This window comes from Hemitrygon akajei, chromosome 7 (genome assembly GCF_048418815.1).
Source record: "Hemitrygon akajei chromosome 7, sHemAka1.3, whole genome shotgun sequence".
Classification (NCBI taxonomy): domain Eukaryota; kingdom Metazoa; phylum Chordata; class Chondrichthyes; order Myliobatiformes; family Dasyatidae; genus Hemitrygon; species Hemitrygon akajei.
The window spans coordinates 130,419,505-130,446,029 of record NC_133130.1 but is presented as its reverse complement, the minus strand read 5'-3'; the positions used below and the strand labels follow the sequence as shown (position 1 = coordinate 130,446,029).

Genomic DNA, 26,525 nt, shown 5'->3' with positions numbered 1-26,525 from the left:
GCATACATAGACAGCTGATCATACGTAGTGCTAAGGTGGGTCAGTGCTCTAAAAGAAATAGATCCATACATTACACTTCCTCCTCCCTTTAGATTAATTGCTACATGAACTGTATATGTGTAAAACATTCACTTTCCCATTTCACAACCCAGATTCCAAATAAACATACTTCTCAATAACAGTCCGTCACTAACTTCACAGTTCTAAAGGTTCAGTCTTTAGGCTGGCACTGTTTCTTTCAGGGTGGCACCTCTGGGCCCGTGGAGTGGCATTGGGTTTGGTAGGTGTCTTGTCTATGACAACGTTCTCGGTTTCCAGTGTCACGTTGCTGTCAGTGACGTCCTCACTGAGAGGTAAGTCCGGGACTGTAATGTGTCCGGCTTGTTGGATGCAGTCGGGTCAGGTGTGTTCATCCAGTATCTGGTCCGTGTGTCGTCTCCAACATCAACTCTGTGCATCAGTGGTCCAGTTCTCGTAGCTGGGTGTCCACTTGTCTTCTTGGTAATCATGCACCAGGACTTCCTGCCAAACTCAAAGCTCCTTGACAACTGGCTGACTGTTTATTCTGCACTTCCCTCCGTAGATCTGGTTTCAGGAGGTCTATGCGAGATCTCAGATTCCTGCTCATGAACAGCATTGCAGGTGTTTGACTTGTCGTCGAGCAGAGTTCTGATACACAAAAAGGAAGTTGTCCACCTTGTGCTGTAGAGAAATGTCCTTTCTTGTCTTGTCATTTTAATGGACTTCTTGAAGGTTTGAATAACCTTTCAGCTAACCCATTCGTTGCTGGGGAGTGAGGAGCTGACTTGAAATGTCTGATGTCATTTTTTTTCATGAACAGTTGGGAATTCTTCTGACGTGTATTGGGTCTGTTGTCATTCATAATTTGTTCTGGTAAGTCTTTACTGGGGAAGATAGTCCTCAGAACGGAGACAGTCTTTGATGATGTGGTCGACTTCATTGGTGTGACCCCCGCCACTTTGAATGAGCATCCACAGCAATCAGAAACATGGAGTCCATGAATGACCCAGCAAAGTCACTATGTGCTCTTTACCATGAGACGATGGCCACTCCCATGGGTGTAACGATGCCTGTAGGGGTGCAGTTTGAACTTTTGGCATCCTGAACAGCTTTTGACCACGTTTCAATCTGTTTATCTATTCCCGGCCACCACACAGAGCTCTGGGCGAGACTCTTCATCTTGACTGTACCCAGGAGTTCCTCATGCAGATTCTCTAACAATCTGGTGCTCAGTTTAGAGGGAACCACAACATGAGATCCTCACATCAGCATTCTTTGACATTCCTACAGTTGGTCTCGTCTCACTGAGAAATCTGGAAACATGGGGTTACCAGCGCTGGCCGTCCTTGCATGGTGATGTCATAGACTTCTGACAACTTCGGGTCATTCCTTCTTTCCCTTTGTGTTTCGGAATTTGTTACCGGCAACTGGTCCACCAGTGCAGGTGTGGAACACCTCAGCTGGATCGCAGCATGAGACTTTTCTTCTTCAGTTGCCAACAGTGGAAGATGTGACAAGCCGTCAGCATTGCTGTGTTGTTTGGTACCCTTGAACTCTACGTCATAAGAGTGGACTCCTAGAAATAGTGCCCAATGTTGCACCCGGGTAGCAATCATCATTAGGATTGAAAATGGACACATGGGGCTGGTGATCTGTCACTAGCAATAAACTGCCCGCAGAGGTAGACTAAGTGCCCTCTGTTGATCCGGGTGTAGTTGCATTCTGTGCTTGTCAGTGATCCTGAAGCAAACGCAATGGGACGTTCAGATCCATCTTCATAGTGTGGGACAAAACAGCTCCAATGCCACACGGGGATTCATCACACAAGTCTGATGGGCCGGGAGGGGTCATAGTGGGTGAGCAATTCATCGGATGTTATTACTCTCTTTGTTTCCTTGAATGCTCGTTCACATCTCTGACCATCCCCACTTTGCTACCTGTCTGTAACAGTGTGTTCATTGGGTCAGCACTGTAGCAATGTTTGAGAGAAACCGGTGGTAGCAGTTTACAAGGCCCAAGTACAACCTGAGTTGTGACACATTTCCCGGTTTGGGTGCCTTGTAGCACTGCTTCAATCTTCTCTTGTGACTTATGTAAGCCATCAATAACATATCCACAATATGAGATTTTATTCTTGAAAACTCACATTTCTCTCTCTTTGCACGTGGACCATACTCACTCAGCCTGGTAAGCACTTTACCAAGGTTCTGGAGGTGCTCTTTATCATTCTTGCCAGTCACGATGATGTCAATAGGGTAATATTGTGACCCTGGGATATCTTGGAGCACCTGGTCCATTGCTCTTTGCCAAATTGCTGGAGCTGATGCGACACCAAAGACGAGACGATTATACTGGACAATCCCTTGTGATTGTTGATTGAGAGGAACTTCCTGCTCGACTCCTCAGTCGTCCATTTGCAGATAGGCTTGTGACAAGTCAATCTTTAAAAACCTCTTCCCTCCTGCCAAAGATGCAAAAATGTTTTCTATTCGTGGCAGAGGACACTGCACGGCACGCAGCTCCAGGATGATGCTCACCTTGAAATCCCCACATATGCAAACAGCTCTGGCCTTCCCCTTCTTGATCACCAGGACAACGGGTGTGGATCAATCGCTCCACTCAACCTTGGAGAGGATTCCAGATGCCTCCAAGCTCTAAAGTTCAGCATCCACTTTAGGACGTAGTGCGTAAGGCACTGGACGCACTTTATGGAATCTTGGTGTTGCTGCTTCATCCAGTTCAGTTCTGGCCTTCAGGCCTTTGGGTTTACCAGTCTTCTTCTCAAACACCTTCACATTAGAATTAAAAACTGTGACAGTCTCTGGTTACTGCTGCCACTTGGGCTGCCGTTGCCTGTTGACGCCACAGTGAGAGCTCTGACTGTGTGCGAGTCTAGTTGGATTTTTCTCAACCATTGACATCCAAAAAGTGCTGGCCCTTCACTTTTCAACACATAAAGCTCTAACTGCTCTGTTTGGCCTCCACACATCACATTCACTTTGTTTGCCTTTGGGAGACACTTTTTCACCGGTGTAGGTCTTTAGCATCATTGAGGTCTTCACTAATAGTTTCTTAGAAAACAGTCTGTTGTAGTCGGTATCTCGAATTATAGACAAAGCTGACCCTGTATCCAGCTCCATTTTCAGCTTTACACCAGGCACAGCTATTGTGATTCAAGCAACACACACAAAATGCCAGAGGAACTCAGCAGGCCACACAGCTTCTATGGAAAAGAGTGCAGTCGACATTTCAGGCTGAGACTCGACTGTGCTTTTTTCCACAGATGCTGCCTGGCCTGCTGAGTTCCTTGGGCACTTTTTGTGTATTGCTTGAATTTTCCGCACCTGCAAATTTTCTCTCGCTTGTCTATTGTGATCCAGATGATTTTGTGATCTGCTTCAGTAACACCCTGCAGTTCCAGGCATTGGCAGCTCACCTTTGTCAGACTCTGTGTTGTCTGATTCTGTTTCACATTCAGTCACTTTGTGCATTTGCGTAGTTTTGTGTTTGAATCTTTTCACTCAATGTGGTTTTTCTATTTGGCAGTGCTTTTAATCTGGCTTGCACACTCTCTCGATGTGACCTTGTCTATGACAGTCAATTGCATCATGGGAGGATTTGCTGCATCAAATACATGTTTGGCTTTTTGCACCATTCAGGGAAATTTTGTGCATTTCACAGGTCTAAACTCTTTTTCTGTCATTCTGTTGCATCCTTTGCTGCAGTCTCTACGTACGATAGGGTCTCGGCCCGAAACGTTGACTGCTCACTTCAACGGATGCTGCCCGACCTGCTGAGTTCATCCAGCTTGTTTGTACGTGTTCGACTTAACCACAGCATCTGCAGTATACTTTGAGTGTACTGGGAAAGTTTTGCATAGTTCTCCAATGTATTCGGAATGCTTTCATCCTTTGACTGGTTCCTTTTGTAAAGTCTGAATCTCTCAGCTATTACAATCAGATTCAGAATCAGGTTTATTATCACTGGCATGTTACGTGAAATTTGTTAACTTAGCAGCAGCAGTTCAATGCAATACATAATCTAGCAGAGGGAAAAAAATAATAAATAAAATAAAACATAATAATAAATAAACAAGTAAATCAATTACGTATATTGAATAGATTTTAAAAATGTGGTAAAAAACAGAAATATTGTATATTAAAAAAGTGAGGTAGAGTCCAAAGCTTCAATGTCCATTTAGGAATTGGATGGCAGAGGGGAAAAAGCTGTTCCTGAATTGCTGAGTGTGTGCCTTCAGGCTTATGTACCTCCTCCCTGATGGTAACAGTGAGAAAGGGCATGCCCTGGGTGCTGGATGGTCCTTAATAATGGACGCTGCCTTTCTGAGACATCGCTCCCAAAAGATGTCCTGGGTACTTTGTAGGCTAGTGCCCAAGATGGAGCTGACAAGATTTACAACCTACCGCAGCTTCTTTCGGTCCTGTGCAGTAGCCCCTCCATACCAGACAGTGATGCAGCCTGTCAGAATGCTCTCCACGGGTACAACTATAGAAGTTTTTGAGTGTATTTGTTGACATTCCAAATCTCTTCAAACCCCAAGTAAAGTATAGCCACTGTCTTGCCTTCTTTATAATTACATCGATATGGAACCAGGTTAGGATCCTCAGAGATCTTGACGCCCAGAAACTTGAAGCTGCTCACTCTCTCCACTTCTGATCCCTCCATGAGGATTGGTGTGTGTTCCTTCATCTTACCTTCCTGAAATCCACAATCAGCTCTTTCGTCTTACTGACATTGAGTGTCAGGTTGATGCTGCGGCACCACTCCACTAGTTGGCATATCTCACTCCTGTACGCCCTTCGTCACCACCTGAGATTCTACCAACAATGGTTGAATCGTCAGCAATTTATAGATGGTATTTGAGCTGTGCCTAGCCACACAGTCATGGGTATAGAGAGAGTAGAGCAGTGGTGCTAAGCACACACCCCTGAGGTGCGCCAGTGTTGATCATCAGCGAGGAGGATATGTTATCACCAATCTGCACAGGTTTGGAGCTCAAGTGATTCTGTAAAATTGTAACAATTTTGTTGAACACCTTGTTTGCTGGCTTTTCAGCATTCCATAAGAGAGCATTCCTTGCTCCCATTAAGCTAAGAAGCATGGGGTCTTTCTTTCGCTCCTCCACGTTGTTCGCATTACATACAGTTTCATCCTCTTGATATATGACTCCCAACCTTCACTAGCGCTATCAAATTCGTCAACTTTCCCGACTGAAGCCATTGTCACGTTATTTTCATTTTAATTTTGCTCATTGTGTATCTTTCACTGTGTGATACGCTGTACTCACGTGTACCTTTGTCAGTGTTTTGTGACGCCTTCCATACTGTTTAACTCTTTCCTACTTGCTGTTTTGCCCCTTAACTGTTGGTGCAGTTCGTGATATTTTCTGAAATTCAGGTTTGTAGTTGTCGCCAGTTTGTTGAGTCTTTGCAATTACATGTCAGTTAAATAAAAGCACGCACGTATTGACCATTAACTGGTGTATTCACATTGCAGTGAGAAAGGGAGAGAGAGCAGCAATGCACATGTGCAGAGAACAGATCTATATGCAAGAGTAGACCTCCAATCATACGTGGTGCTAAGGGGGGGCATTGCTCTAAAAGAAATAGATCCATACATTGCACCTCATATGACAACCCTTTCATTCCCAAAATCATTTTCGTGAACCTCCTCTGAACCCTCTCCAATGTCAGCACGTTCTTCCTCAGATAAGGGGCCCAAACCTGCTCACAATACTCCAAGTGAGGCCTCACCAGTGCCTTATAAAGTCTCAACGTTACATCTGAAGGCAAGATTTTCCCTTAAGGAAATCATGCTGACTTTGGCCTACTTTATCCTGTGCCTCCAAGAACCCCAAAACCAAATCCTTAATAATCGACTCCAAGGTGTTCCCAAACACTGAGGTCAGGCTAACTTTCTTTGTGAGAGTCTCTGCCTTCACCACCCTCTCAGGTAGTGTGTCCCAGATGCCAACAAATTCCACCCCTCTGGGGAAAAGAATCTTCCTCAGGTTTGCCCTAAACCTCTGACACCTCTTAAATTTCAATGCTCTAATCCCTGGCACTCTGCCATGGGAAAAGCTGTCTTTCTCTCTCTGTTTCTCTCTCTATGTGCTTCATAATTCTGTACACTCAGAATTGTGTTTCTTGGATTGAGTGTGCATTCTCACAAGAACGCAACTCTCAGGGTTGTGTACGTATGTGACAGGTATGTCATCATCATCACATCACGTGCCGTGTCGTTCGACCGGTGGGCGAACATGGTCTCATGACCATGATTGTCCTTGACTAATTTCTCTACAGAAGTGGTTTGCCATTGTCGTGGTTTCTCGTGCCCCACAAACGACCAGGAGACGCAGAAGATTCTTCAAGAAGTGTTAAACTTTAATTGCAAATCAAAGCTGAGGACAGTCAGTGAGCTAGTTGCTGATCGCCCACCGATCCTTGTGCATAACCATTTTTTATGGTTTAGTTGTATTAGCATATCCAATCGGTCTACAGTTGCGTATCACCAGTACAATCAGCTCCCGACTTCCCACTATTGTTTCTACCCATTAACTTAATCATGTTCTAATCTACTTTTTGGGCCAGGTGTTACCTGACTACATAGTTTTGTTACACCTCTCATTAACACACATTATCTTCTTTTTTGGCTACATTCTTAAGTCACTGATGTGTTCAATAGTACAGAGACAAAACAGAGATTTCATTCTCCTACTAAATTGGATACATACATAGCAAATAGCAAACACAAAGCTGACTACATAGTTTTGGTTACACAACAAACGATGCAACTTTATACTCCAATACCATCACCTTCTTCTGGGCAGTGTCTTTACAAGACGGGTGACCCCAGCCATTATCAATACTCTTCAGAGATTGTCTGCCTGGTGTCAGTGGTCACATAACCAGGACTTGTGATCTGCACCGGCTGCTCATACGACCCTCCACCACCTGCTCCCCTGGGTACACGTGACCCTGATCAGGGGGTGGTGGGGGAGGTGCTGCACCTTGCCCAAGGGTGACCTGCAGGCTAGTGGAGGGAAGGATTGCCTTACACTTCCTTAAATGACATATCTCCACCCTGCCATCTAGGCATATACTGTACGTACTTCGATAATAAATTTACTTTGAACTTATTTTGGGTCACCGCCTCAGCCTCCAGTAATACAAGGAAAATGAACCCAATTCCCCCAGCCCCTCCTCATAACTGAAACCATCCACTCCAGTCAATTACAGACAAGGAGAGGCAGCAGCTGTATTTCATCAGGAGTCTGAGGAATTTGGTGGGTCACCAAAGACTCTGGCAAATTTCTACAGATGTACCATGGAGAGCGTTCGAACTGGCCGCATCATTGTCCGGTAATGGGGGGGGGGTGGGGGGGGGCTTCTGCACAGGATCGAAATAAGCTGCAGAAAGTTGTAAACTCAGTCAGCTCCATCATGGCCACTAGCCTCCATCGTATCCAGGACATCTTCAAGGAGCGATGCCTCAAAAAGGCAGCATCCATCACTAAGAGCCACCATCACCCAGGACATGCCCTCTTCTCATTATTACCAACAGGAAGGAGGGACAGGAGCCTGAAGACACACACTCAGCGATTCAGGAACAGCTTCTTTCCCTCTGCTATCCGATTTCTGAATGGACATTGAACCCATGACGTTAACTGAGTAGTTTAATTTTGCTCTATTTGTTCAATTTATTTTGTATATATACAGTATTTCACATTGTAATTTATAGTTATTATTATGTATTGCAATGTAACTGCTGCTGGAAGATTTCCAGATTATGCCAGTGACGGTAAAGCTGATTCAGATTCTGATTGTTCTGGGTCTGAGCAAACTCTCCCAATGTTTGCAATGTGCGAGGTGGTATCAGGGACCCGTTACCCGGCACGCGCAGCGAGTCATACGAAGCTGGGCTGTGCCCCTCTGGGCTGGGAGGGTGGACAGGGGAATGGGGCAGTAGAGGAGGGAGGTTTGGGAGAACCTGGCGTGCTGGGGTTGATTTGATGAGAACGTGGGGAGAATGAAGTGGTGTTAGTGCAAGATTAGGGTCCACAAGACCATTGACATAGGAGCAGAATTAGGCCATTCAGCCATTGTGTCTGCTCCCCCATCCCATCATGGCTGATTTATTATCCCTCCCCACCCCATTCTTCTCCCCGTAATCCTTGATACTCTGACTAATCATAAATCTATCAACCTCTCAACCTCTGCTTTGAGTATATGTAATGACTTGGCCCCCACAATGAACTTATTGAGATGCAGCCCAGATTAGGCCCTTCCAGCCCTTCGAACCCTGCTGCTGACAACCCCCCCCCCCCCCAACTTGAACCCAAACCTAACCATGGGACAAATTACAATGACCAATTTACCTACCAGCTGGTACGCCTTTGGATTGCGGGAGGAAACCAGAGCACCCGGAGGAAACCCACATGGCCGTAATGGGGATTTACAGAGAATGCCGTTATTGAACCCTGAACACCGACGCCCCGAGCTGCGCTAACCGCTACACTACCGTGGCGCCTGATCGCGGGGAGTGGGGGGGGGGGTCACTGTTCTCTGGGACGAGCTGCCTCAAGAGCAGTGTGAGCAGACTCAGCCGGGCTTTCGAAGGGGAGCTGGAGAAACAGCAAAAGGGAATCACGTGCAGGGCTCGGGGACCGACCGGGTCGGTCGTTCACCTTTGACAGAAAAATATCAGAAAGGGAAGGAGGAGGGAACCGTGGGCAGGTGAGGAGAAGAGAGGGGGGTGAGAGGGGAACCAGAATGGGGAATGGAAAAACAGAGAAGGGGGAAGGGGGGAATAATTACCTGAAGTTAGAGAAATCGATATTCATGCTGTCAGATTCAAAGCTACTCAGACAGAAGATAAGGTGTTGCTCCTCCAGCCTGAGAGTGGCCTCATGGTGGCAGTAGAGGACGCCATGGACCGACCTGTCAGAACGGGAATCGGAGGTAGAATTAACTTGGGTAGCCTCTGGAAAATCCCGTCTATTGTGGCAGATGGAGCAAAGGTTTTCAACGAAGCAGTCCTCCAATCACCAGCACCTGCAGAATCTCTTGTGTTCAAAAACTCTAAATACATTTATTGTCACAGTATTTATACAGAATACAGCTGAGTTTCGATGTCCCACAGGCAACCACGAAACAAGGAAACACAATGGAAGCCATTCAAGGAAACATCAAACACCTAACGTGAAAAAAAGAACAAATTGAGCAAATCTCCCCTGGGTTTCCTCCTCCTTCCCTTTCTCCTGTGGTCAACTATCCTCTCCTATCAGATTCCTTCCCCTCCAGCCCTTGACCTTTCCCATTCTCCTGGCTTCACCTATAGCCTTCTGGCTAGACTCCTTCCCCTTCCTCCTCGGTACTGAAGAAGGGTCTCAGTCTGGGATGGCCATTTCTGTAGACACTGCCTGACTTGTTGAGTTCCTGCAGCATTCTGTGTGTGATGTTCAGTTTAGTTTGGTTCAGCACACCACAGCTAGCCCATGCAGGCCGCGGAGACACACTTTGTCAAAGTGCCCCAGGCTGCATCAATTCGTCTCAATAAAACCACTCAAAAAGAGCAAGAAAAGAGAGGCCTGAATCCAGGAACACATGCAACTTCAACTTCCAAGTCCCCCAAAGCAATTCCACACCCTCAGTTCCTTCAACGTGGATCCCAAGGTTCCTGCAGTTTCCTCCGAGGGCAGCTAGGAAGAGGGAGAGGAAAACCGCTCTCATCCTCACCAATTTCAACCTTGCTCGATGCCTCAATCGAAGAGAGGCAATGGAGTCGGTCGCTGGACCGGGCCCTCAGCGCCTCAGTTGGAGAGACGCAATGGAGTCAAACAGGGGCTCGTGTCCTCGACACCTCAATTAGAGAGAAACAATGGAGTCAATCATGGGCTCACACCCTCGACACCTCAATTAGAGAGAAACAATGGAGTCGATCGCGGGCTCACGCCCTCAATGCCTCAGTCGGAGAGAAGCAATGGAGTCGATCGTGGGCTCACACCCTCGACACCTCAATTAGAGAGAAACAATGGAGTCGATCGCGGGCTCGCGCCCTCAGCGCCTCAGTCGGAGAGAAGCAACCGAGTCGATCACAGGTTTGCACTCTGTCTCCCGGCTTCCTTTCATTAAATGGCATCTCCTACACAACTAAAAGTTAGGTTGATCTTGGCGTAGGCTAAAGGTTCAGTACAACACTGTGGGCTGAAGGGCCTGAACTGCACTGTAATGTTCTGTGTTTAGAGGATATGGCCAAACACAGGCAACTTAGATGGGAATCTTGGTCAGCATGGGCCAGATGGGCTGAATGGCCTGCTTTGTGTTCTCTGACTGTATGACCCACACGTCCTTTAGAATCAGAATCAGGTTTAATATCACTGGCATACGTTGTGAAATTTGTCATCCTGCGGCAGCAGTACATTGCAATACATAATAATAAAAACTATACATTACAATAGGAAATATATGTTGAAAATGAAATTAACTAAGTAGTGCATGAAGAGATGGAAAGTAGTGAGATAGTGTTCATGGGTTCAATGTCCATTCAGAAATCGGATGGCAGAGGGGAAGAAGCTGTTCCTGAATCACTGAGTGTGTGTCTTCAGGCTCCTGTACCTCCTCCCTGATGGCAGAGGGGAAGAAGCTGTTCCTGAATCACTGAGTGTGTGCCTTCAGGCTCCTGTCCCTCCTCCCTGATGGCAGAGGGGAAGAAGCTGTTCCTGAATCACTGAGTGTGTGTCTTCAGGCTCCTGTACCTCCTCCCTGATGGTAGCAACGAGAAGAGGGCGTGTCCTGGGTGATGGGGGCCTTAATGATGGATGCAGCCTTTAGAGGTATCACTTTTTGAATATTTCCTCGAGGCTGAGGAGGATGGTGCCCATGATGGAGCTGGCTGAGTTTTTATCTTTCTCTAGTTTTTCCAACCCTGTGCAGTGTCCCCTCCGTACCAGTCGGTGATGGAGCCGGACAGAATGCTCTCCATGGTACACCTTAGTAATTTGCCAGAGTCTTTGGATGTGGAGAGAATGTTTCTTGTGGTGATGGAGTCCAGGACCAGAGGACACAGCCTCAGAGTGGAGGGTTTTTCATTTAGAAGGGAAATGAAGAGGAATTTCTTTAGCCAGAGGGTGGTGAATCTGTGGAATTCGTTGTCACAGGTAGCTGTGAAGGCCAGGTCATTGGGTATATTTAAAGCAGAGGTGGATAGGTTCTTGATTAGTCAGGGTGTCAAAGGTTACGGGGAGAAGGCAGGAGAATGGGGTTGAGGGATAATAAATCAGTCATGATGTAATGGCAGAGCAGATTTAATAAGCTGAATGGACTAAAATTCTGCTCCTACAGAAATATGCAATGGTCATAGGTACATATATATATATAATGTATAGCTAGGACCTTTGTGCAGTACTGTATTTGTCAATGTGGAGCGGAGAGTGAGTTTGTAAATCTGGCGGGAGCAAAGGGAGTTGGAAATGGTGAGGGTGGAGGGTGTGGGAGGGGAGTAGGACAGTTGGCAGAGAAGGAGTGTCGAGAGGGAGTGTTGTGGATGCAGACACACCCATTCCTGAGACACCAGGCAAGGTCATTTGATTCCAAACAATTGGTTTATTGATCATTACAGTATGTCTCTCTGGTGCTTCCCACTCCCTCCTCTTTTCCCAACCATGATTCCCCTCTCCCATGCTTACCCCATCCCTGACATATTTAGTTGTTTGGTTTTTTTTCTCTCTGTCTCTGCCCATCCATCACTCTGTCTGTTCTCCATCTCCCTCTGGTGCTCCCCCCCTCCCCCTTTCTTTCTTTCTCCCGAGGCCTCCTGTCCCATGATCCTTTCCCTTCTCCACCTCTGTATCACTTTCACCAATCACCTTTCCAGCTCTTAGCTTCACCCCCTCCGGTCTTCTATCATTTCGCATTTCCCCCTCCCCCCACTACTTTCAAATCTCTTAGTATCTCTCCTTTCAGTTAGTCCTGACGAAGGGTCTCGGCCCGAAACGTCGACAGTGCTTCTCCCTATAGATGCTGCCTGGCCTGCTGCGTTCCACCAGCATTTTGTGAGTGTTGCTTGAATTTCCAGCATCTGCAGATTTCCTCGTGTTCCCCTCTCCCTGCCTCCTTCCCACTCTCAGTCCACAATAGAGACCCAGATCAGAATCAGGTTTATCATCACTCACATATGTCATAAAATTTGCTTTTTTTTTTGCGGCAGCAGTACAGTGTAATACATTAAATTATTACAGTTCTGTGCAAAAGTGTGGATAGTCAGAGGCTTTTTCCCTGGGCCAAAATGGCTACTACAAGAGGGCATAGTTTTAAGGTGCTTGGAAGTAGATACAGAGGAGACGTTAGGGGTAGGTTTTTTACGCAGCAAGTGGTGAGTGCATGGAATGGGCTGCCAGCGGCAGTGGTGGAGGCGGATACGATAGGGTCTTTTAAGAGACTCCTGGATGGATACATGGAGCTTAGAAAAATAGAGGGCTATGGGTGAGCCTAGGTAGTTCTAAGGTAAGGACATGTTCGGGACAGCTTTGTGGGCCAAAGGGCCTGTATTGTGCTGTATGTTTCTATGTTTCTAAAAGTCTTAGGCACCGTAGCTGTATATATATCTACCTAAGACTTTTCCTTGGGCCAGCCAGTGGTGTGGTGGCATCAGCACTGGACTTCAAGGTGATGATCCTGAGTTCGAATCTGGCCAGGTCCCAGCCTGGGCAGCAGTCGTATCTGTGTGGAAGAAAGGCCTGGCAGTCTACTGCTGTACCTCGCCATGAAAACCCAATGGACATCTACACTATCCGTAGGGTCACCATGATTCAATGACGACTTGATGGTACTCAACTCACTACTGTATGACTTATGGTCTAACATCAGAAGAAATGGCAGTTCACGTTCACAGAATAAACGAGTTAATCTATGGGTATCAGAGGTTTGCAACTTTACTCGGGATTCCGATTCACTGTCAATGGGGCTGTTCTGTAAAGGAAAGGTGGGAATCTGTGGAAGTTTATCAAAGGATCGCAGTGAGTCAGAGTGATTGAGCTGGGACAAGAAATGGAAGAACGTTGACTAGGGAGTGTGGTTCAGGGTGGAACAGGAGGCAGAAAGAGAACCTAGTTCTGTTTATTGTCATTCAGCATGTATATCACCAAATGAGACAACGTTCCTCTGGACCGGGGGCTCCCAAGTTAGGGTCCATGGACCTCTTGCCTAATGGTATTGGTCTGTGGCACAAAGACGGTTGGGAACCCCTGCTCCAGACCATGGTACACAATACAGTAAATTTAACTCACACACATAACGCATACAGTAACATTATCACAAATAAATTAACAGATAATACGGTGCATTATGACACAAATTAAAAAATAAACATAACAACGCTACTGGCGCTTCATGTGTGCTGAGGACTGGGTGGTGACAGGGAGTTTGTTAGTCTCACGGCCTGGGGGGGGGAAGAAGCTGTTTCCCATCCTAACAGTCCTTGTCCTAATGCTACAGTACCTCCTGCCTGATGGTGGTGGAGGGTGGAGTGGGGGGGTTTGTCAGAGAAAGTGGGAAGCACTGTACACAGGCGACTCCAAACCAGGGAAAGAGGCTTTGGTAAGGGGGCATTGGCCAAGAACTCAACAGGACCGGCTGCAGATCAGAGGCTGAGATCCTGTGGTGAGCAACTCAACTCTTGACACCCCAAGGGCTTCCCGCCAGGAGTGTGACAGATCACTCGTACCCAGGCGAGGGCAGCCCCAGCAACCCTCAAGAAGATCAATGCCATCAGGGCAAAGCGACTCATTTGATTGGCAGCCCAACCCCCCCCCCCCCCCCGAACACTCACTCCCTCCAGCACCGGCACACACTGGCTGCAGTGTTTCCATCTACTAAAGTCCAAAAGTCAAAGCAAATTTATATATGTCTCCAAAAACAGCTCTGAGATTCATCTTCCTGTGGGCATACTCAATAACTCCACAGAATAATAACCAAAACAAAATCAGTGAAAGACAACACCAACTTGGGCATTTAACCAATGTGCAAAAGACAACAAACTGTGCAAATACAAAAAGATAGAAGAAGAAATAATAATAATAATAATCATAAATAAGATTGAAAGATTCGAAAGGTTCGAAGTACATCTATTATCAAAGTATACAAACCTGAGTTTCATCTTCCCACAGACATCCACAAACAAAGACACCATTGAACCCGTTCAAAGAAAACATCAAACACCCAACGTGCGAAAAGTAAAGAACAAATCACGCAAACAGCAAATATAAAACATCAAACCACAAAGTCATTGAAAGAGTTTAGGAGTGTTCAGTTTAGTTCAGTTCAGTCTGATACAGCAATGCGGTGTTTGTTGACTGCAGGCCGCAGAGCTAGTCCACCGCGCTCAAAAGCTCACAGAATGGCAACAAAGAAGTAGCGACCAGAAACCACAACGGGAACTGCAGAGTCCAGTCCACAAACTGCCCGAGAGCCAAGACTCCACCAGCATCGAGCAAAAGGGAGAGAGAGAGAGAGAGAGAGAGAGAGAGAGAGCAGTCAAATGCAGGCATCTTCCTCAGACAGCAGCGAGGAGACGGAGACAGAGACTGGGAAAATGCAGACGCCTGCTCACCTTCCGCTCTTGTCCTCATTGACTTCAGTCTTGCTCAACGCTTTAATCAGTGAGAAATACAGAAATTGAATAAGCATTAAATATCAAGAACATGAGATAAACAGTCCTTGAAAGTGAGTCCATAGGTTGTGGGAACATTTCAATGATGGTGCAAGTGAAATTGAGTGAAGTTATCAGGAGCCTGATGGTTAAGGGGAAAATTAGTTCCTGAACCTGGTGTTGTGGGTCCTGAGGCTCCTGTACCTCCTTCCTGATGGTGAGGGGTGATAATTGTTCCTGAACCTGGTGGTGTGAGTCCTGAGGCTCCTGTACCTCCTTCCTGATGGTTGAGGGGTGATAATTGTTCCTGAACCTGATGTTGTGGGTCCTGAGGCTCCTGTACCTCCTTCCTGATGGTTGAGGGGTGATAATTGTTCCTGAACCTGATGTTGTGGGTCCTGAGGCTCCTGTACCTCCTTCCTGATGGTTGAGGGGTGATAATTGTTCCTGAACCTGATGTTGTGGGTCCTGAGGCTCCTGTACCTCCTTCCTGATGGTTGAGGGGTGATAATTGTTCCTGAACCTGATGTTGTGGGTCCTGAGGCTCCTGTACCTCCTTCCTGATGGTTGAGGGGTGATAATTGTTCCTGAACCTGATGTTGTGGGTCCTGAGGCTCCTGTACCTCCTTCCTGATGGTTGAGGGGTGATAACTATTCCTGAACCTGGTGGTTTGGGTCCTGAGGCTCCTGTACCTCCTCCCTGATGGTTGAAGGGTAATAATTGTTCCTGAACCTGATATTGTGGGTCCTGAGGCTCCTGTACCTCCTTCCTGAGGGTTGAGGGGTAATTACTGTTCCTGAACATGGTGTTGTGGGTCCTGAGGCTCCTGTACCTCCTTCCTGATGGTGAGGGGTAATTACTGTTCCTGAACCTGGTGTTGTGGGTCCTGAGGCTCCTGTACTTCCTTCCTGATGAAGGAGCAAGAAGACAGCATGTCCTGGGTGGTGGGGGGTCCCTGACGATGGATGCTGCTTTCCCGCAACGGCATTTCACGTAGATGTGATCAATGGTGGGGAGGGAATTCCCCGTGATGTACTGGGCCGTATCCGCAAGAGGCTGTGGAAGCTAGGTCACCGAGTATATTTAGTGGAGGTTGGTACGTTCCTGATCGGTCGGGGCATCAAAGGTTACAGGGAGTAGATAGGAGAATGGGGAGGAGACAAAAAATAAATCAGCCATGATGGAAATTAGTACTGCACAAAACCCTTAGGCACCCGATTTATAACTATGTGCCTAAGAGTTTTGCACTGGACTGTAATAATAATAAAAGAAACACATATTGAGGGCATGAGATGAAGAGTCCTTGAAAGTGAGTCCACAGGTTGTGGGAAGATTTCAATGATGGGGCAAGTGAAGTTGAGTGAAGTTCTGCCCTCAGTATGGACAGCAGAGTAACGTGCCCAGGTTACACCTGACAAGCCACCTGTAAGTTGCCAGCTGCGGTAAGGTAGCGTAATGCGTTACAGCGCCAGTGATAGGAGTTGTGTTCTCGCCGCTGTCTGTAAGGACTTTGTACATTTTCCCCGTGACTGCGTGGGTTTCCTTCGGGTGCTCCGGTTCCCTCCCACATTCCAAAGATTTACCGGTTGGTGGGTTAATTGGTCACATGGGTACAACTGGGTGGCTCGGGCTCGTTGGGCTGGATGATCCAGTTACTACGCAGTGCATTTAAATAAAAATTAATAATTAACTGATTACAAGAGGGCGTGTTTTAGAAACCTGTATGCAGCTGGAGGAGTTATCTGTGTATCTCAGGAAGGAAAAGGTAGAGGAGCTGGGGGAAATACCTCCCCCGTACTGTTCCGGTGCAGACATCACGGAAACCAGCCTCCCCTCTAAGGGCTCTATGTACACTTCTCGCTGCTTCAGTAAAGCAGCCAGATTAATCAGTGACCCCCAGACATTCTCCCCTCTCCCATCCAGCAGAAGATACAAAAGTCAAAGTTCAAAGTAAATTTTATTATCAAAGTACAAATATGTCACCATATACAACCCTGAGATTCATTTTCCCTGCAGGCATACTCAGCAAATCTATAGTAGAGTAACTATAACAGGTTCAATGAAAGATCAACCAGAGTGCAGAAGATGACAAACTGTGCAAATGCAAATGTAAAAAAATGGCAATAAATAATGAGAACATGAGATAAAGAGTCATTAAAGTGAGATCATTGGTTGTGGGAACATCTCAATGGATGGGCAAGTGAGTGTAGTTATCCCATTTTGTTCAAGAGCCTGATGGTTGAGGAGTAGTAACTGTTCCTGAACCAGGTGGTACGAGTCCTGAGGCTCCTGTACCTTCCACTTGACGGCAGCAGGAAGAAGGGAACTTGGCCTGGGTAGGGGGGATCTCTGATGATGGATGCTGTTTTCCATGTAGATGTGCTCAGTGGTTGGGAGGACTGAATCCACTATCTTTTGTAGGATTTTCCTTTCAAGGGCATTGGTGTTTCCATACCAGGCCGTGATATAGCCAGTCAATATGTTCTACACTATACACCTACAGAAGTAGCGTTATCAAAGACTCTACCACGTATTCTCTCTTCCCCCTCCACCCACCCCCAGGCAGAAATACAGAAGCCTGAAAGCACCTACCACCAGGCTCAAGCACAGCTTCTATCCCACTCTTATCAGACTATTGAACAGCTCCTTCTGTGATAAGATGGACTCTTGCCGTCACAATCTACCCGTTATGAGCTTGCACCTTATTGTCTGCCTGCACTGTACATTCTCTTAGCCGATACACTTCATTCTGCATTCTGTAATTGTTTTACCATTTTCTACCTCAATGCATGTTGGCGCGTGGCCAAGTGGTTAAGGCGTTTGTCTAGTGATCCAAAGGTCGCTAGTTAGAGCTTCAGCTAAGGCAGCGTGTTGTGTCCTTGAGCAAGGCACTTAACCACACGTTGCTCTGCGACGTCACCGGTGCCGAGCTGTATCGGCCCTAGTGCCCTTCCCTTGGACAACATCGGTGGCGTGGAGAGGGGAGGCTTGCAGCTTGGGCAACTGCCGGTCTTCCACAAAAAAAACCCTGCCCAGGCTTGCGCCCTGGAAACTTTCCAAGGTGCAAATCCATGGTCTATGACTAACGGAGGTCTACACCTACACACACACGCCTCAATGCGCTGTGTAATGATCTGATCTGTTTGCACAGCGTGCAAGACAAGCTCCTCACTGTCTCTCGCTGCATTGAACAGCACAGCACAGGGCAGCATGGCCATTAGCACAACGCTTCACAGCACCAGCAAACTGCGTTCAATTCCCGCTGCTGTCTGTAAAGAGTTTGTACGTTCTCTCTGCGACTGTCTGGTTTCCTCCCACAGTCCAAAGACGCACCAGTAGGTCACTATAACTGGTCCCGTGACCAGGCTAGGATTAAATTGGGGGATGGTGGGTGGCACAGCTGACAGGGCCAAAAGGGCCTGTTCCCTGCAGTGGCTCAACTAATCGATAAATAGATACAGGCCCTTTGGCCCACGATGTTGTGTTGACTTTTTAACCTAAAATCAATCTAACCCTTCCCTCCCACATAACCCTCCATTGTTCTATCACCCAAGTGTCTCTTAAATGTCCCTAACGTATCCGTCTCTACCACCTCCCCCGGCAGGACGTTCCACACACCCGCCACTCTCTGTGGGAAAAACCTGCCTGGCATCCTTCCCTATGCTTCCCTCCAGCCACCTGAAAATGATGCCCTCTCGTATTAGCCATTTCCACCCTGGGAAAAGTCTCTGGCTCCGTACTCGATTTAGGCCTCCTCTTGTCTGGTACACCCCCATCGAGTCACCTCTCACCCTCCTTTGCTCGCTCAGCCTATCCTCATAAGACACATGGCAATGTTAAAATCATTCCAATTCCAGTGAGTTTGTCCTCCCTTCCTTTCTGTGGGTGAGGAACCGTGAAGCCCAGCAGCCCCGTGGGAGCATCTCCCCCACTCCAGCAAACTGCGCACTGCTCCGGACGGCAGGGCTCTCTGACCCAAGGGCAGGTCCAGAGTCACACGCTGAGTCGAAAGAGGGGAGGGAGAGAGAGGGGAGAGACAAGAGTGAGACATAGGGACAGACAGAAAGAGGAAGAGAGAGGAGGGTGAGAGAGAGAGGAGGGAGAAAGAGAGAGACACGGGAGAGAAGGGAAAGGAGGGAGAGGGCGAGAGAGAAAGCAATGTGAGAGAAGGAAAAAGAGTGCATTGAGGAGAGAGAGAATGAGAGGGGAGAGAAAGGACGGAGAGAGAAGAAAGAAAAGACAGAGGAGCAAGAGTGAGAGAGTGAAACAAAGAGAGTGAGGGAGAGGGAGAGAGGGGAGGAAAAGGAGAGAGAGGGGGAAAGAGAAGGGAGAGAGAGGAAAAGGGAGGAGGGAGAGAGGTGGGGGAGAGAGAGACATAGATGAACAAAGTGAGAGTGAGAGCAGAAAGAGAGAGGAGAGGGGAGGGGTGCGGAGAGGGAGAGAAAGGAGGGGGATAGGAGGAGGAGGGGGAGAAAGAGAGGAGGGAGAGAGAGGCAGAGAGGGGTGACAGAGGGGATGAGAGAAAGAAAGAGGGATGGGGTGGGGGAGAGAGGGACAGAGTGAGAGGGAATGGAGGGAGAGAGAAAGTGAGATTGAGAGGAAGAGAATAAGTGAAAGGGAGGGAGACACAGTGAGGGAGAGTGTGAGAGTGGGATGTGAGAGAGGAGAGAGGCAGAGAGATTCAGCACGAAAGAGAGTGAGTGAGAGGGGAGAGAGGGGGAGGGAGAGGGAAAAGGAGAGGGAGGGAGGGAGAGAGAAGGAGGTGAGTGAGAGAGAAAGAGATAGTGAGATTGAGAGGGAGAGTGAGTGAGAGGGAACGTGTGAGAGAGAGTGAGATTGAGAGGAAGAGAATAAGTGAAAGGGAGGGAGACACAGTGAGGGACAGTGTGAGAGTGGGATGTGAGAGAGGAGAGAGGCAGAGAGATTCAGCACGAAAGAGAGTGAGTGAGAGGGGAGAGAGGGGGAGGGAGGCAGAGAGAAGGAGGTGAGTGAGAGAGAAAGAGATAGTGAGATTGAGAGGGAGCGTGAGTGAGAGGGAATGTGAGAGAGAGAGAGAGTGAGGGAGCAGGAGAGGGGGAAGAGGAGAAAGAGAGAGGGAGGAAGAGAGAATGAGGGAGGAGGAAGGAGAGTGGGGAGAGAAGAGGGAGAGATGAAGAAAGTTGGAGGGTGAGATACAAGAGGAGGGGAGAGAGGAGGGAAGGTCTGTTAGAGAGGGAGAGGTGTGAGTTAGGAAGGAAAGAGAAGCAGAGAGGGTGAGAGTGAGAGGAGGAAGGGAGGGAGAGGTGAGAGGGAGAGGGTAGGGAGAAGACAGAGTGAGGAGAGAAGGAAAGGGAGAGAGAGATGGAGAGTTAGAGGAAGGAGAGAGGGGACAGGGAGAGAGGGAGAGGAAGGAGAGAGAGAGAGAAAGTGAGTGAGAGAGAAACAGTGAGAGGGAGAGAGGAGAAAGGAAGGATGGAGAGGGACAGTGTGTGGGAGAGAGTGAGAGACAGGGAAGAGAGAGAAAGGGAGGGAGGGGAAGAAGAGTACTGGAGAGAGGGAGAGAGGAACTGAGAGGGTGGGAGAGAGAGAAAAAGTAGTGAGAGGGAGAGAGAGCAAGAGAGAGATGGAGAGGGAGATATAGAGAGAGTGAGTGAGTGGAAGGAAAGTCATGGAGAGAGCGAGAGGGAGAGGGAGAGAAATTGTATCAGGGAGACAGAGGGGGAGAGGAGGAGAGTGAGGGAGGGAGAGGGCGAGAGAGGGAGGGAATGGGGGAGGGGAGGAGAGAGGGGGAGGAGAGACAGGAGTGAGGGAGGCGGCCTCTTTGTAGACAGACAGCTTGTGTCCTTTGTCTGCGGAGCGTCTCCAACTGCCCCCGCTGGATCCAGCATCACCCCCGCCCCCGGTCCACCGGACAGTGGCCCTGCCTCCAGTGCGGAGAGGGGCTACGGGAGCCAGAGTCTCAGGCCCGCTTGTCTAGACAGAGGACCGGCTGATCGGCCATGGGAGGAAGCGCCTGATCTGCGCCAGCCCGGGCTGGACACCCCACCCACGGGGCTCTGGATGTCTTGAGGGGGGAGAATGATTGCCGGCACCCCCGGGGGAGAGACGGCGAAAGTGCCGGTGGAAATGGCAAGGGATCTGCGTTCTTGCGCCGCCAGCTCCGGGCCTGTTCCCGGCCAACCGTGATCGGGTGACCGGGGGCAATTGGAGCGGAATTCGCGATGGAGACCGTGGGCAAATTCGAGTTCAACAGGAAGGATCTGATCGGGCACGGGGCTTTCGCTGTGGTCTTCAAAGGTCGGCACATCGAGGTAAGATCTCGCCCTGCTGCCGCTGAATAGCGCTGCTCTGTACATTTGCACAGGTTGTTCCTGCGGCAGGGCCGCTGATGTGTCTGACACACTTGTGTTTATTTACAGTGTGAGAGGCTTGTGATGGTATGTGTGTGAGTCTGTGTGTGTTTTGTGCCTCTGTGTGTGTATGTGTGTGTGTGTGTGTCTGTGTGTGTGTGTGTGTATGTGTGTGTGTGCGTGTGTGTGTGTGTGTGTGTGTGTGTGTGTTTGTGTCTATGTGTGTGTGTCTGTGTGTGTTTTGTGCCTCTGTGTGTGTGTGCCTGTGTCTGTGTATGTGTGTGTGTGTGTGTGTGTGTGTGTGTGTGTGTGTGTGTGTGTGTGTGTGTGTGTCTGTGTATGTCTATCTGTGTTTTGTGCCTGTGTGTGTGTGTGTGTGTGTGTGTGTGTGTGTATGTCTGGGTCTGTGTGTGTGTGTGTGTGTATGTCTGGGTCTATATGTGTGTGTGTGTGTGTGTGTCTGGGTCTATGTGTGTGTGTGTGTGTGTGTGTGTGTGTCTGGGTCTATGTGTGTTTGTGTGTGCTGGACAATCGATAGAGAGGGGGGCAGTGAGACTAGGCCAGTGAGCTTTCTACAGCCTGTCTACCTCAGGCGGACAAGTACGGACAAGTCTCCTTTACCCCCGCGATTTACATAAACCCATGTTCCTATCACACGCATCGTTAATTTTCTTTTACAGGCTCATCAAATGCTTCAGTTTTCAGATCAGTTCAGCTGATTCTGGTTGGAGCTTTAACAAAACAATCAGAAGTACAAGTTTTCTTGCACTGATTAAAGCTTAACTGTCCATTAAACCCCAAATGTAAATATTTCTGGATGAAAAGCAACACACACAACATGCAAGAGGAACTCAGCAGGTCAGGCAGAGTCTATGGAGAAGAATTAAAAATTCAATGTTCCAGCGCGAGACCCTTCATCAGGACTGAGACTGGCTGTTTACTCCTCTCCATAGTCGCTGCCTGACCTGCTGAGTTCCTCCAGCATTTTGCGTGTGTTGCTCTGGATTTCCAGCATCTGCAGAGTCTTTTTTTTATGATTTGCTGAATTAACGATCAAGTTTTAAGCTACGTATACAAATACAGCCAGTATAATAATCACCATTTTTTGTTTCAGAAACATGATTGCGAGGTTGCCATTAAATGTATTAACAAGAAAAACTTGGTAAAATCTCAAACCCTTTTGGGAAAGGAAATTAAAATCTTAAAGGTAAGAGCAGTACTTTAGTTCAAGTTCGGTTTATTGTCATTCAACCCGTACATACGTATATCACCAAACAAAACAACTTTCCCCTGGACCGAGGTGCACAACCCAGTGCATAAAACAGACACACACACACAACACATAAAGTAATATTACTACAAATAAATTAACAAAAAAAGGACATTTGCAACACAAGTTAAAAAGTAAACAGTATAACGCTACTGACGCTTCACACGAGATGAGACCTGGGTGATACAGGGAGGTCGTCAGTCTTACGGCCTGGGGGAAGAAGCTGTTTCCCATCCTGATCGTACTTGTCCTGTTGCTGAGGGACCTCCTGCCTGATAGTAGGGGGTCAAAGATTGTTGGATGGATGGGTTGGATCATTGACAATGTGCATTTGACACTGATCATTGGAAAGTACACATATGTCATCATATACAACCCTGAGATGCATAATAAATCCATGGAGTAATAGCCATAACACAATCAATGAAAGACCACACCAACTTGGGCTTTCAACCAGAGCACAAAAGACACCAAACTATGCAAATACAACAAGAAATGATGATAGATAAATAAACAATAAATATTGAGAACATGAGATGAAGAATCCTGGAAAGTGAGTCCATGCATTGTGGGAACATTTCAGTGATGGGGCACAAATAGCCTGATAGTTGAGGGTAATAACTGTTTCTGTTCCTGAACCTGGTGGTGTGAGTCCTGAGGCTCCTGTACCTCCTTCCTGATGGCAGCAGCGAGAATAGAGCATGACCTGGGTGGTGGGGGTCTCTGACAATGGGTGATGCTCTCCTGTGACAGTATTTCATGTGCTCAATGGTAGGGGAGGGCTTTACCCGTGATGGGCCGAATCCATTACTTTTTGTAGGATTTTCCATTCAAGGGCATTGGTGTTTCCATACCAGGCTCTGATACAGCCAGTCAGTACACTCTCCACAATATATCCATAGAAATTTGTCAAAGTTTTAGATGTCATGCCGAATCTTCACAAACTTCTAAGGAGGTAGGGGTGCTGCTGGGCTTCCTTCACAATCGTACTTATGTGCTGGGCCCAGGACAGGTCCTCCAAAATGATATACCGATGAACCAGTTTTAACTGTCGCACGCATGTGGAATTAGTGAGTTGTTGAGGTTTTTTTTTAGACCTTGTGGCTTTACCACATAAGTTAATATTTCCTCTTTTTCAGGAACTGAAACACGAAAACATTGTGGCACTCTATGACTTTCAGGTAACAGTATTGGTTCAAAAGCTGCATCCTAAAAAAATGATACACAAACAGAACATGCTCAAGCAGCTAGGGGAGCATCTGTAGATAAAGGAGAGCAGGACTATGGTTTCAAGCTGATGAAATATTTCATAACTTCAGCATTTTGCGGTTTTCAATGTTATAAGTAAATTTATTATCAAAGAACATATATCTCACCATATACAACCCTGAAATTCATTTTTCTGTAGGAATTTTCAATAAATCCATAATAGAATAATAACCATAATAGAATGAATGAAAGACTGCACCAACTTGAGCGTTCAACCAGAGTGCAGAAGACAACAATGCAAAAACAAAAAGAAAGAAATAATAATAATAAATAAATAAGCAATAAATATTGAGACGAGATGAAGAGTCCTTAAAAATGAGTCCATTGGTTGTGGAAACATTTCAGTAATGGGGCAGATGATGTTATCCCCTTTGGTTCAAGAGCCTGATGGTTGAGGGGTAATGTCTGTTCCTGAACCTGGTGGTGTGAGTCCTGAGGCTCCTGTACCTCCTCCCTATTGGCAGCAGTGAGAAGTGACCTTGGCCTAGGTGGTTGGGTTCCCTGATGGTAGATTGTGGTTTACCTTCAATTTTGCATGTGTTCTTTTATTTGTCCTAGGATATTTTGCTCATTAATATTATGATTTAAAGGATTTTTAAAGACTACTTTTCCATTTCATCAGTTTCTGAACATTCAGCAGGAATCCAATAACTATATTGCAAAATAAATGTACAGATGTGATCATTTTTTTCAAGTGGGAAGGATTCACCCTTCCAAACAGATCAGTAATTTCATGGGAACAGTTACCTCCGGCCCTGGAATTGAGATTGCCCCCGCTGACCCTAGTTTGATTGGGAATACATTGTCTCTGAGTTTGGAACACTTCGGGGAATTGGGAACCTATGTTAATAGTTCGGCACGGACTAGGTGGGCTGAAGGGCCTATTTCTGTGCTGCCCTGTTCTCAGATTCTATATCCCGAGAGCGCTTCGCATGCCTGCCTGGTGAACAGCTGATCGCTTTGTTGACATTCTCCGACATCCGGGTTGGACTTTAGTGCGCATGCGCTACGCCGGCTCCGTGGCCCTGCGCACGCGGTGGCTGCTGGGAAATGTAGTCCATTTGCCCCCACGGCTCTGACAGGGTCCGACATGTTGAACTACAGCTCCCAGGTACCTGCGCGCGGCAGCTGTTTCATCTACGTCAGATAGACTGTTGCATGTGGTGTTGAGGCTGATTGGGCAGAGCGGGGTCTCCTTATGTGACAGGTTACAGCAGGCATGACTAATGTTACCCATTGCGGGAGCTCCGGGCAATATAAAGTGTTGCATCAAAAATAACCAGAGCTGGAATTGGTTTCTCGTAAGTCATAAGGAGCAGAATTAGAACCAGAAGGCCACAAGACACAGGAACAGAATTAGGCCATTCAGCCCGTCGATTCTGCTTCACCATTTGATCATGGCCAATCTATCCCCCCCTCCCCCCCCCCCCCCCCCGCTTTCTCCCTGCAAACATTCACTTAGCAAGAACTTTATCAATCTCCGCAGCTGCCTGAGGCAACAAATCCCACAGATTCACCACCCTTGGTTAAAGAAATTCCTCCTCACCTCCGTTCCAAATGGACACCCCTCTATTCTGAGTGTGTGTTTTTTGTCCTAGACTCCCCCACCAAAGGAAACGACCCCTTCACATCCACTATATTGAGGCCTTTCAACATTCGATAGGTTTTGATGAGGTCTCCCCTTGCATTCTTCTGATTTGGTCTATACAGTCTTGGGTGTTACTTCACATTTATAACCATGGAATACGGAGTCAGATCGTCAGGACAGTTGGTGGATAAGAATTCAATTAAAATGGGGACTGGTACTCTCAATACATCAGAATCAGAATCAAATTTATTATCACTGACATATTCAAAGTAAGTTTATTATCAAAGTACATATATATCACCATGTACAATCGTGAGATTTATTTTCCTGTGGGCCTTCACAGTGAACATAAAGAAACACAATAGAATCAATGAAAGGCCACACACAACAAGGCACAACAATCAGAATCAGGTTTATTATCCATAAAATGTGTTAACTTTGAGGCAGCAGTGCTATGCATGATAAATATAGAGAAAAACCCTGAATTATAGTTAGCATATTTATGTATGTTAGATAGTTAAATATGTAGTGCAAAAAGAGAAAAAATATAGTGGTGAGGTGGTGTTCATGGGTTCACTGTCCATTCAGAAGTCAGATGGCAGAGGGGAAGGAGCTGTTCATCAGTCGTTGAGTGTGTGCCTTCAGGCTCCTGTACCTCCTCCCTGATGGCAGAGGGGAAGAAGCTGTTCCTGAATCACTGAGTGTGTGCCTTCAGGCTCCTGTACCTCCTCCCTGATGGCAGAGGGGAAGAAGCTGTTCCTGAATCACTGAGTGTGTGCCTTCAGGCTCCTGTACCTCCTTCCTGGTGGTAGCAATGAGAAGAGGGCATGACATGGGTGATGGAAGTCCTCAATAATGGATGCCGCCTTTTCAGTAAGTACATGTAATGTCAGAAATGTATACAATATACATCCTGAAATTCTTTTTGAGTCATTGCCGCTTGAAGATGTTTTGGATACCACAGAGGCATTGCTTTTGGATACTACGGAGGCTAGTGCCCATGGTGGAGCTGACTAAGATTACAACTCTCTGCAGCTTACCTTGATCCTGTGGAGTAATCCCCCCCACCCCCCCACCCCACCAGACGGCGATGCAACTGGTCCGAGTGCTGTCCACGTGACATCTGTAAAGATTTTCAAACGTCTTTGGTGACATGCCAAATCTCCTCAAACTCCTAATGAAACTCTGGATTTCCAGCTCCTGCAGAATCTCTTGTGACTATTACTAGCAATTTTGTGTGTGTGTTACTCAAGAATCTCCAATGACACCTGTGAAAAGTGTTAGGATGTTTTTCCCAGACTAATTACAGTGTTATTGTGGTTGCTGTCCTACAAGCCAACTAAGTATGTTGTTGTGGTTTCTTTTTCTACCTTTATAAAT

The 26,525-nt window shown here is 47.2% G+C and overlaps 1 protein-coding gene across 2 annotated transcripts in view; it reads left to right on the top strand.

The window, feature by feature from the left end:
• Positions 1–20,460: 20,460 nt before the first annotated feature.
• The window catches only part of ulk1b (unc-51 like autophagy activating kinase 1), a 132,165-nt gene continuing 126,100 nt past the window's right edge, over positions 20,461–26,525 (top strand). For both annotated transcript variants that reach the window (XM_073051953.1, XM_073051952.1), the window contains exons 1-3: positions 20,461–20,979; positions 22,133–22,225; positions 23,428–23,469. In XM_073051953.1, coding sequence (XP_072908054.1) covers positions 20,890–20,979; positions 22,133–22,225; positions 23,428–23,469 — 225 coding nt within the window. In that variant the 5' untranslated portion in view covers positions 20,461–20,889. The remainder of the gene's footprint in view (positions 20,980–22,132; positions 22,226–23,427; positions 23,470–26,525) is intronic.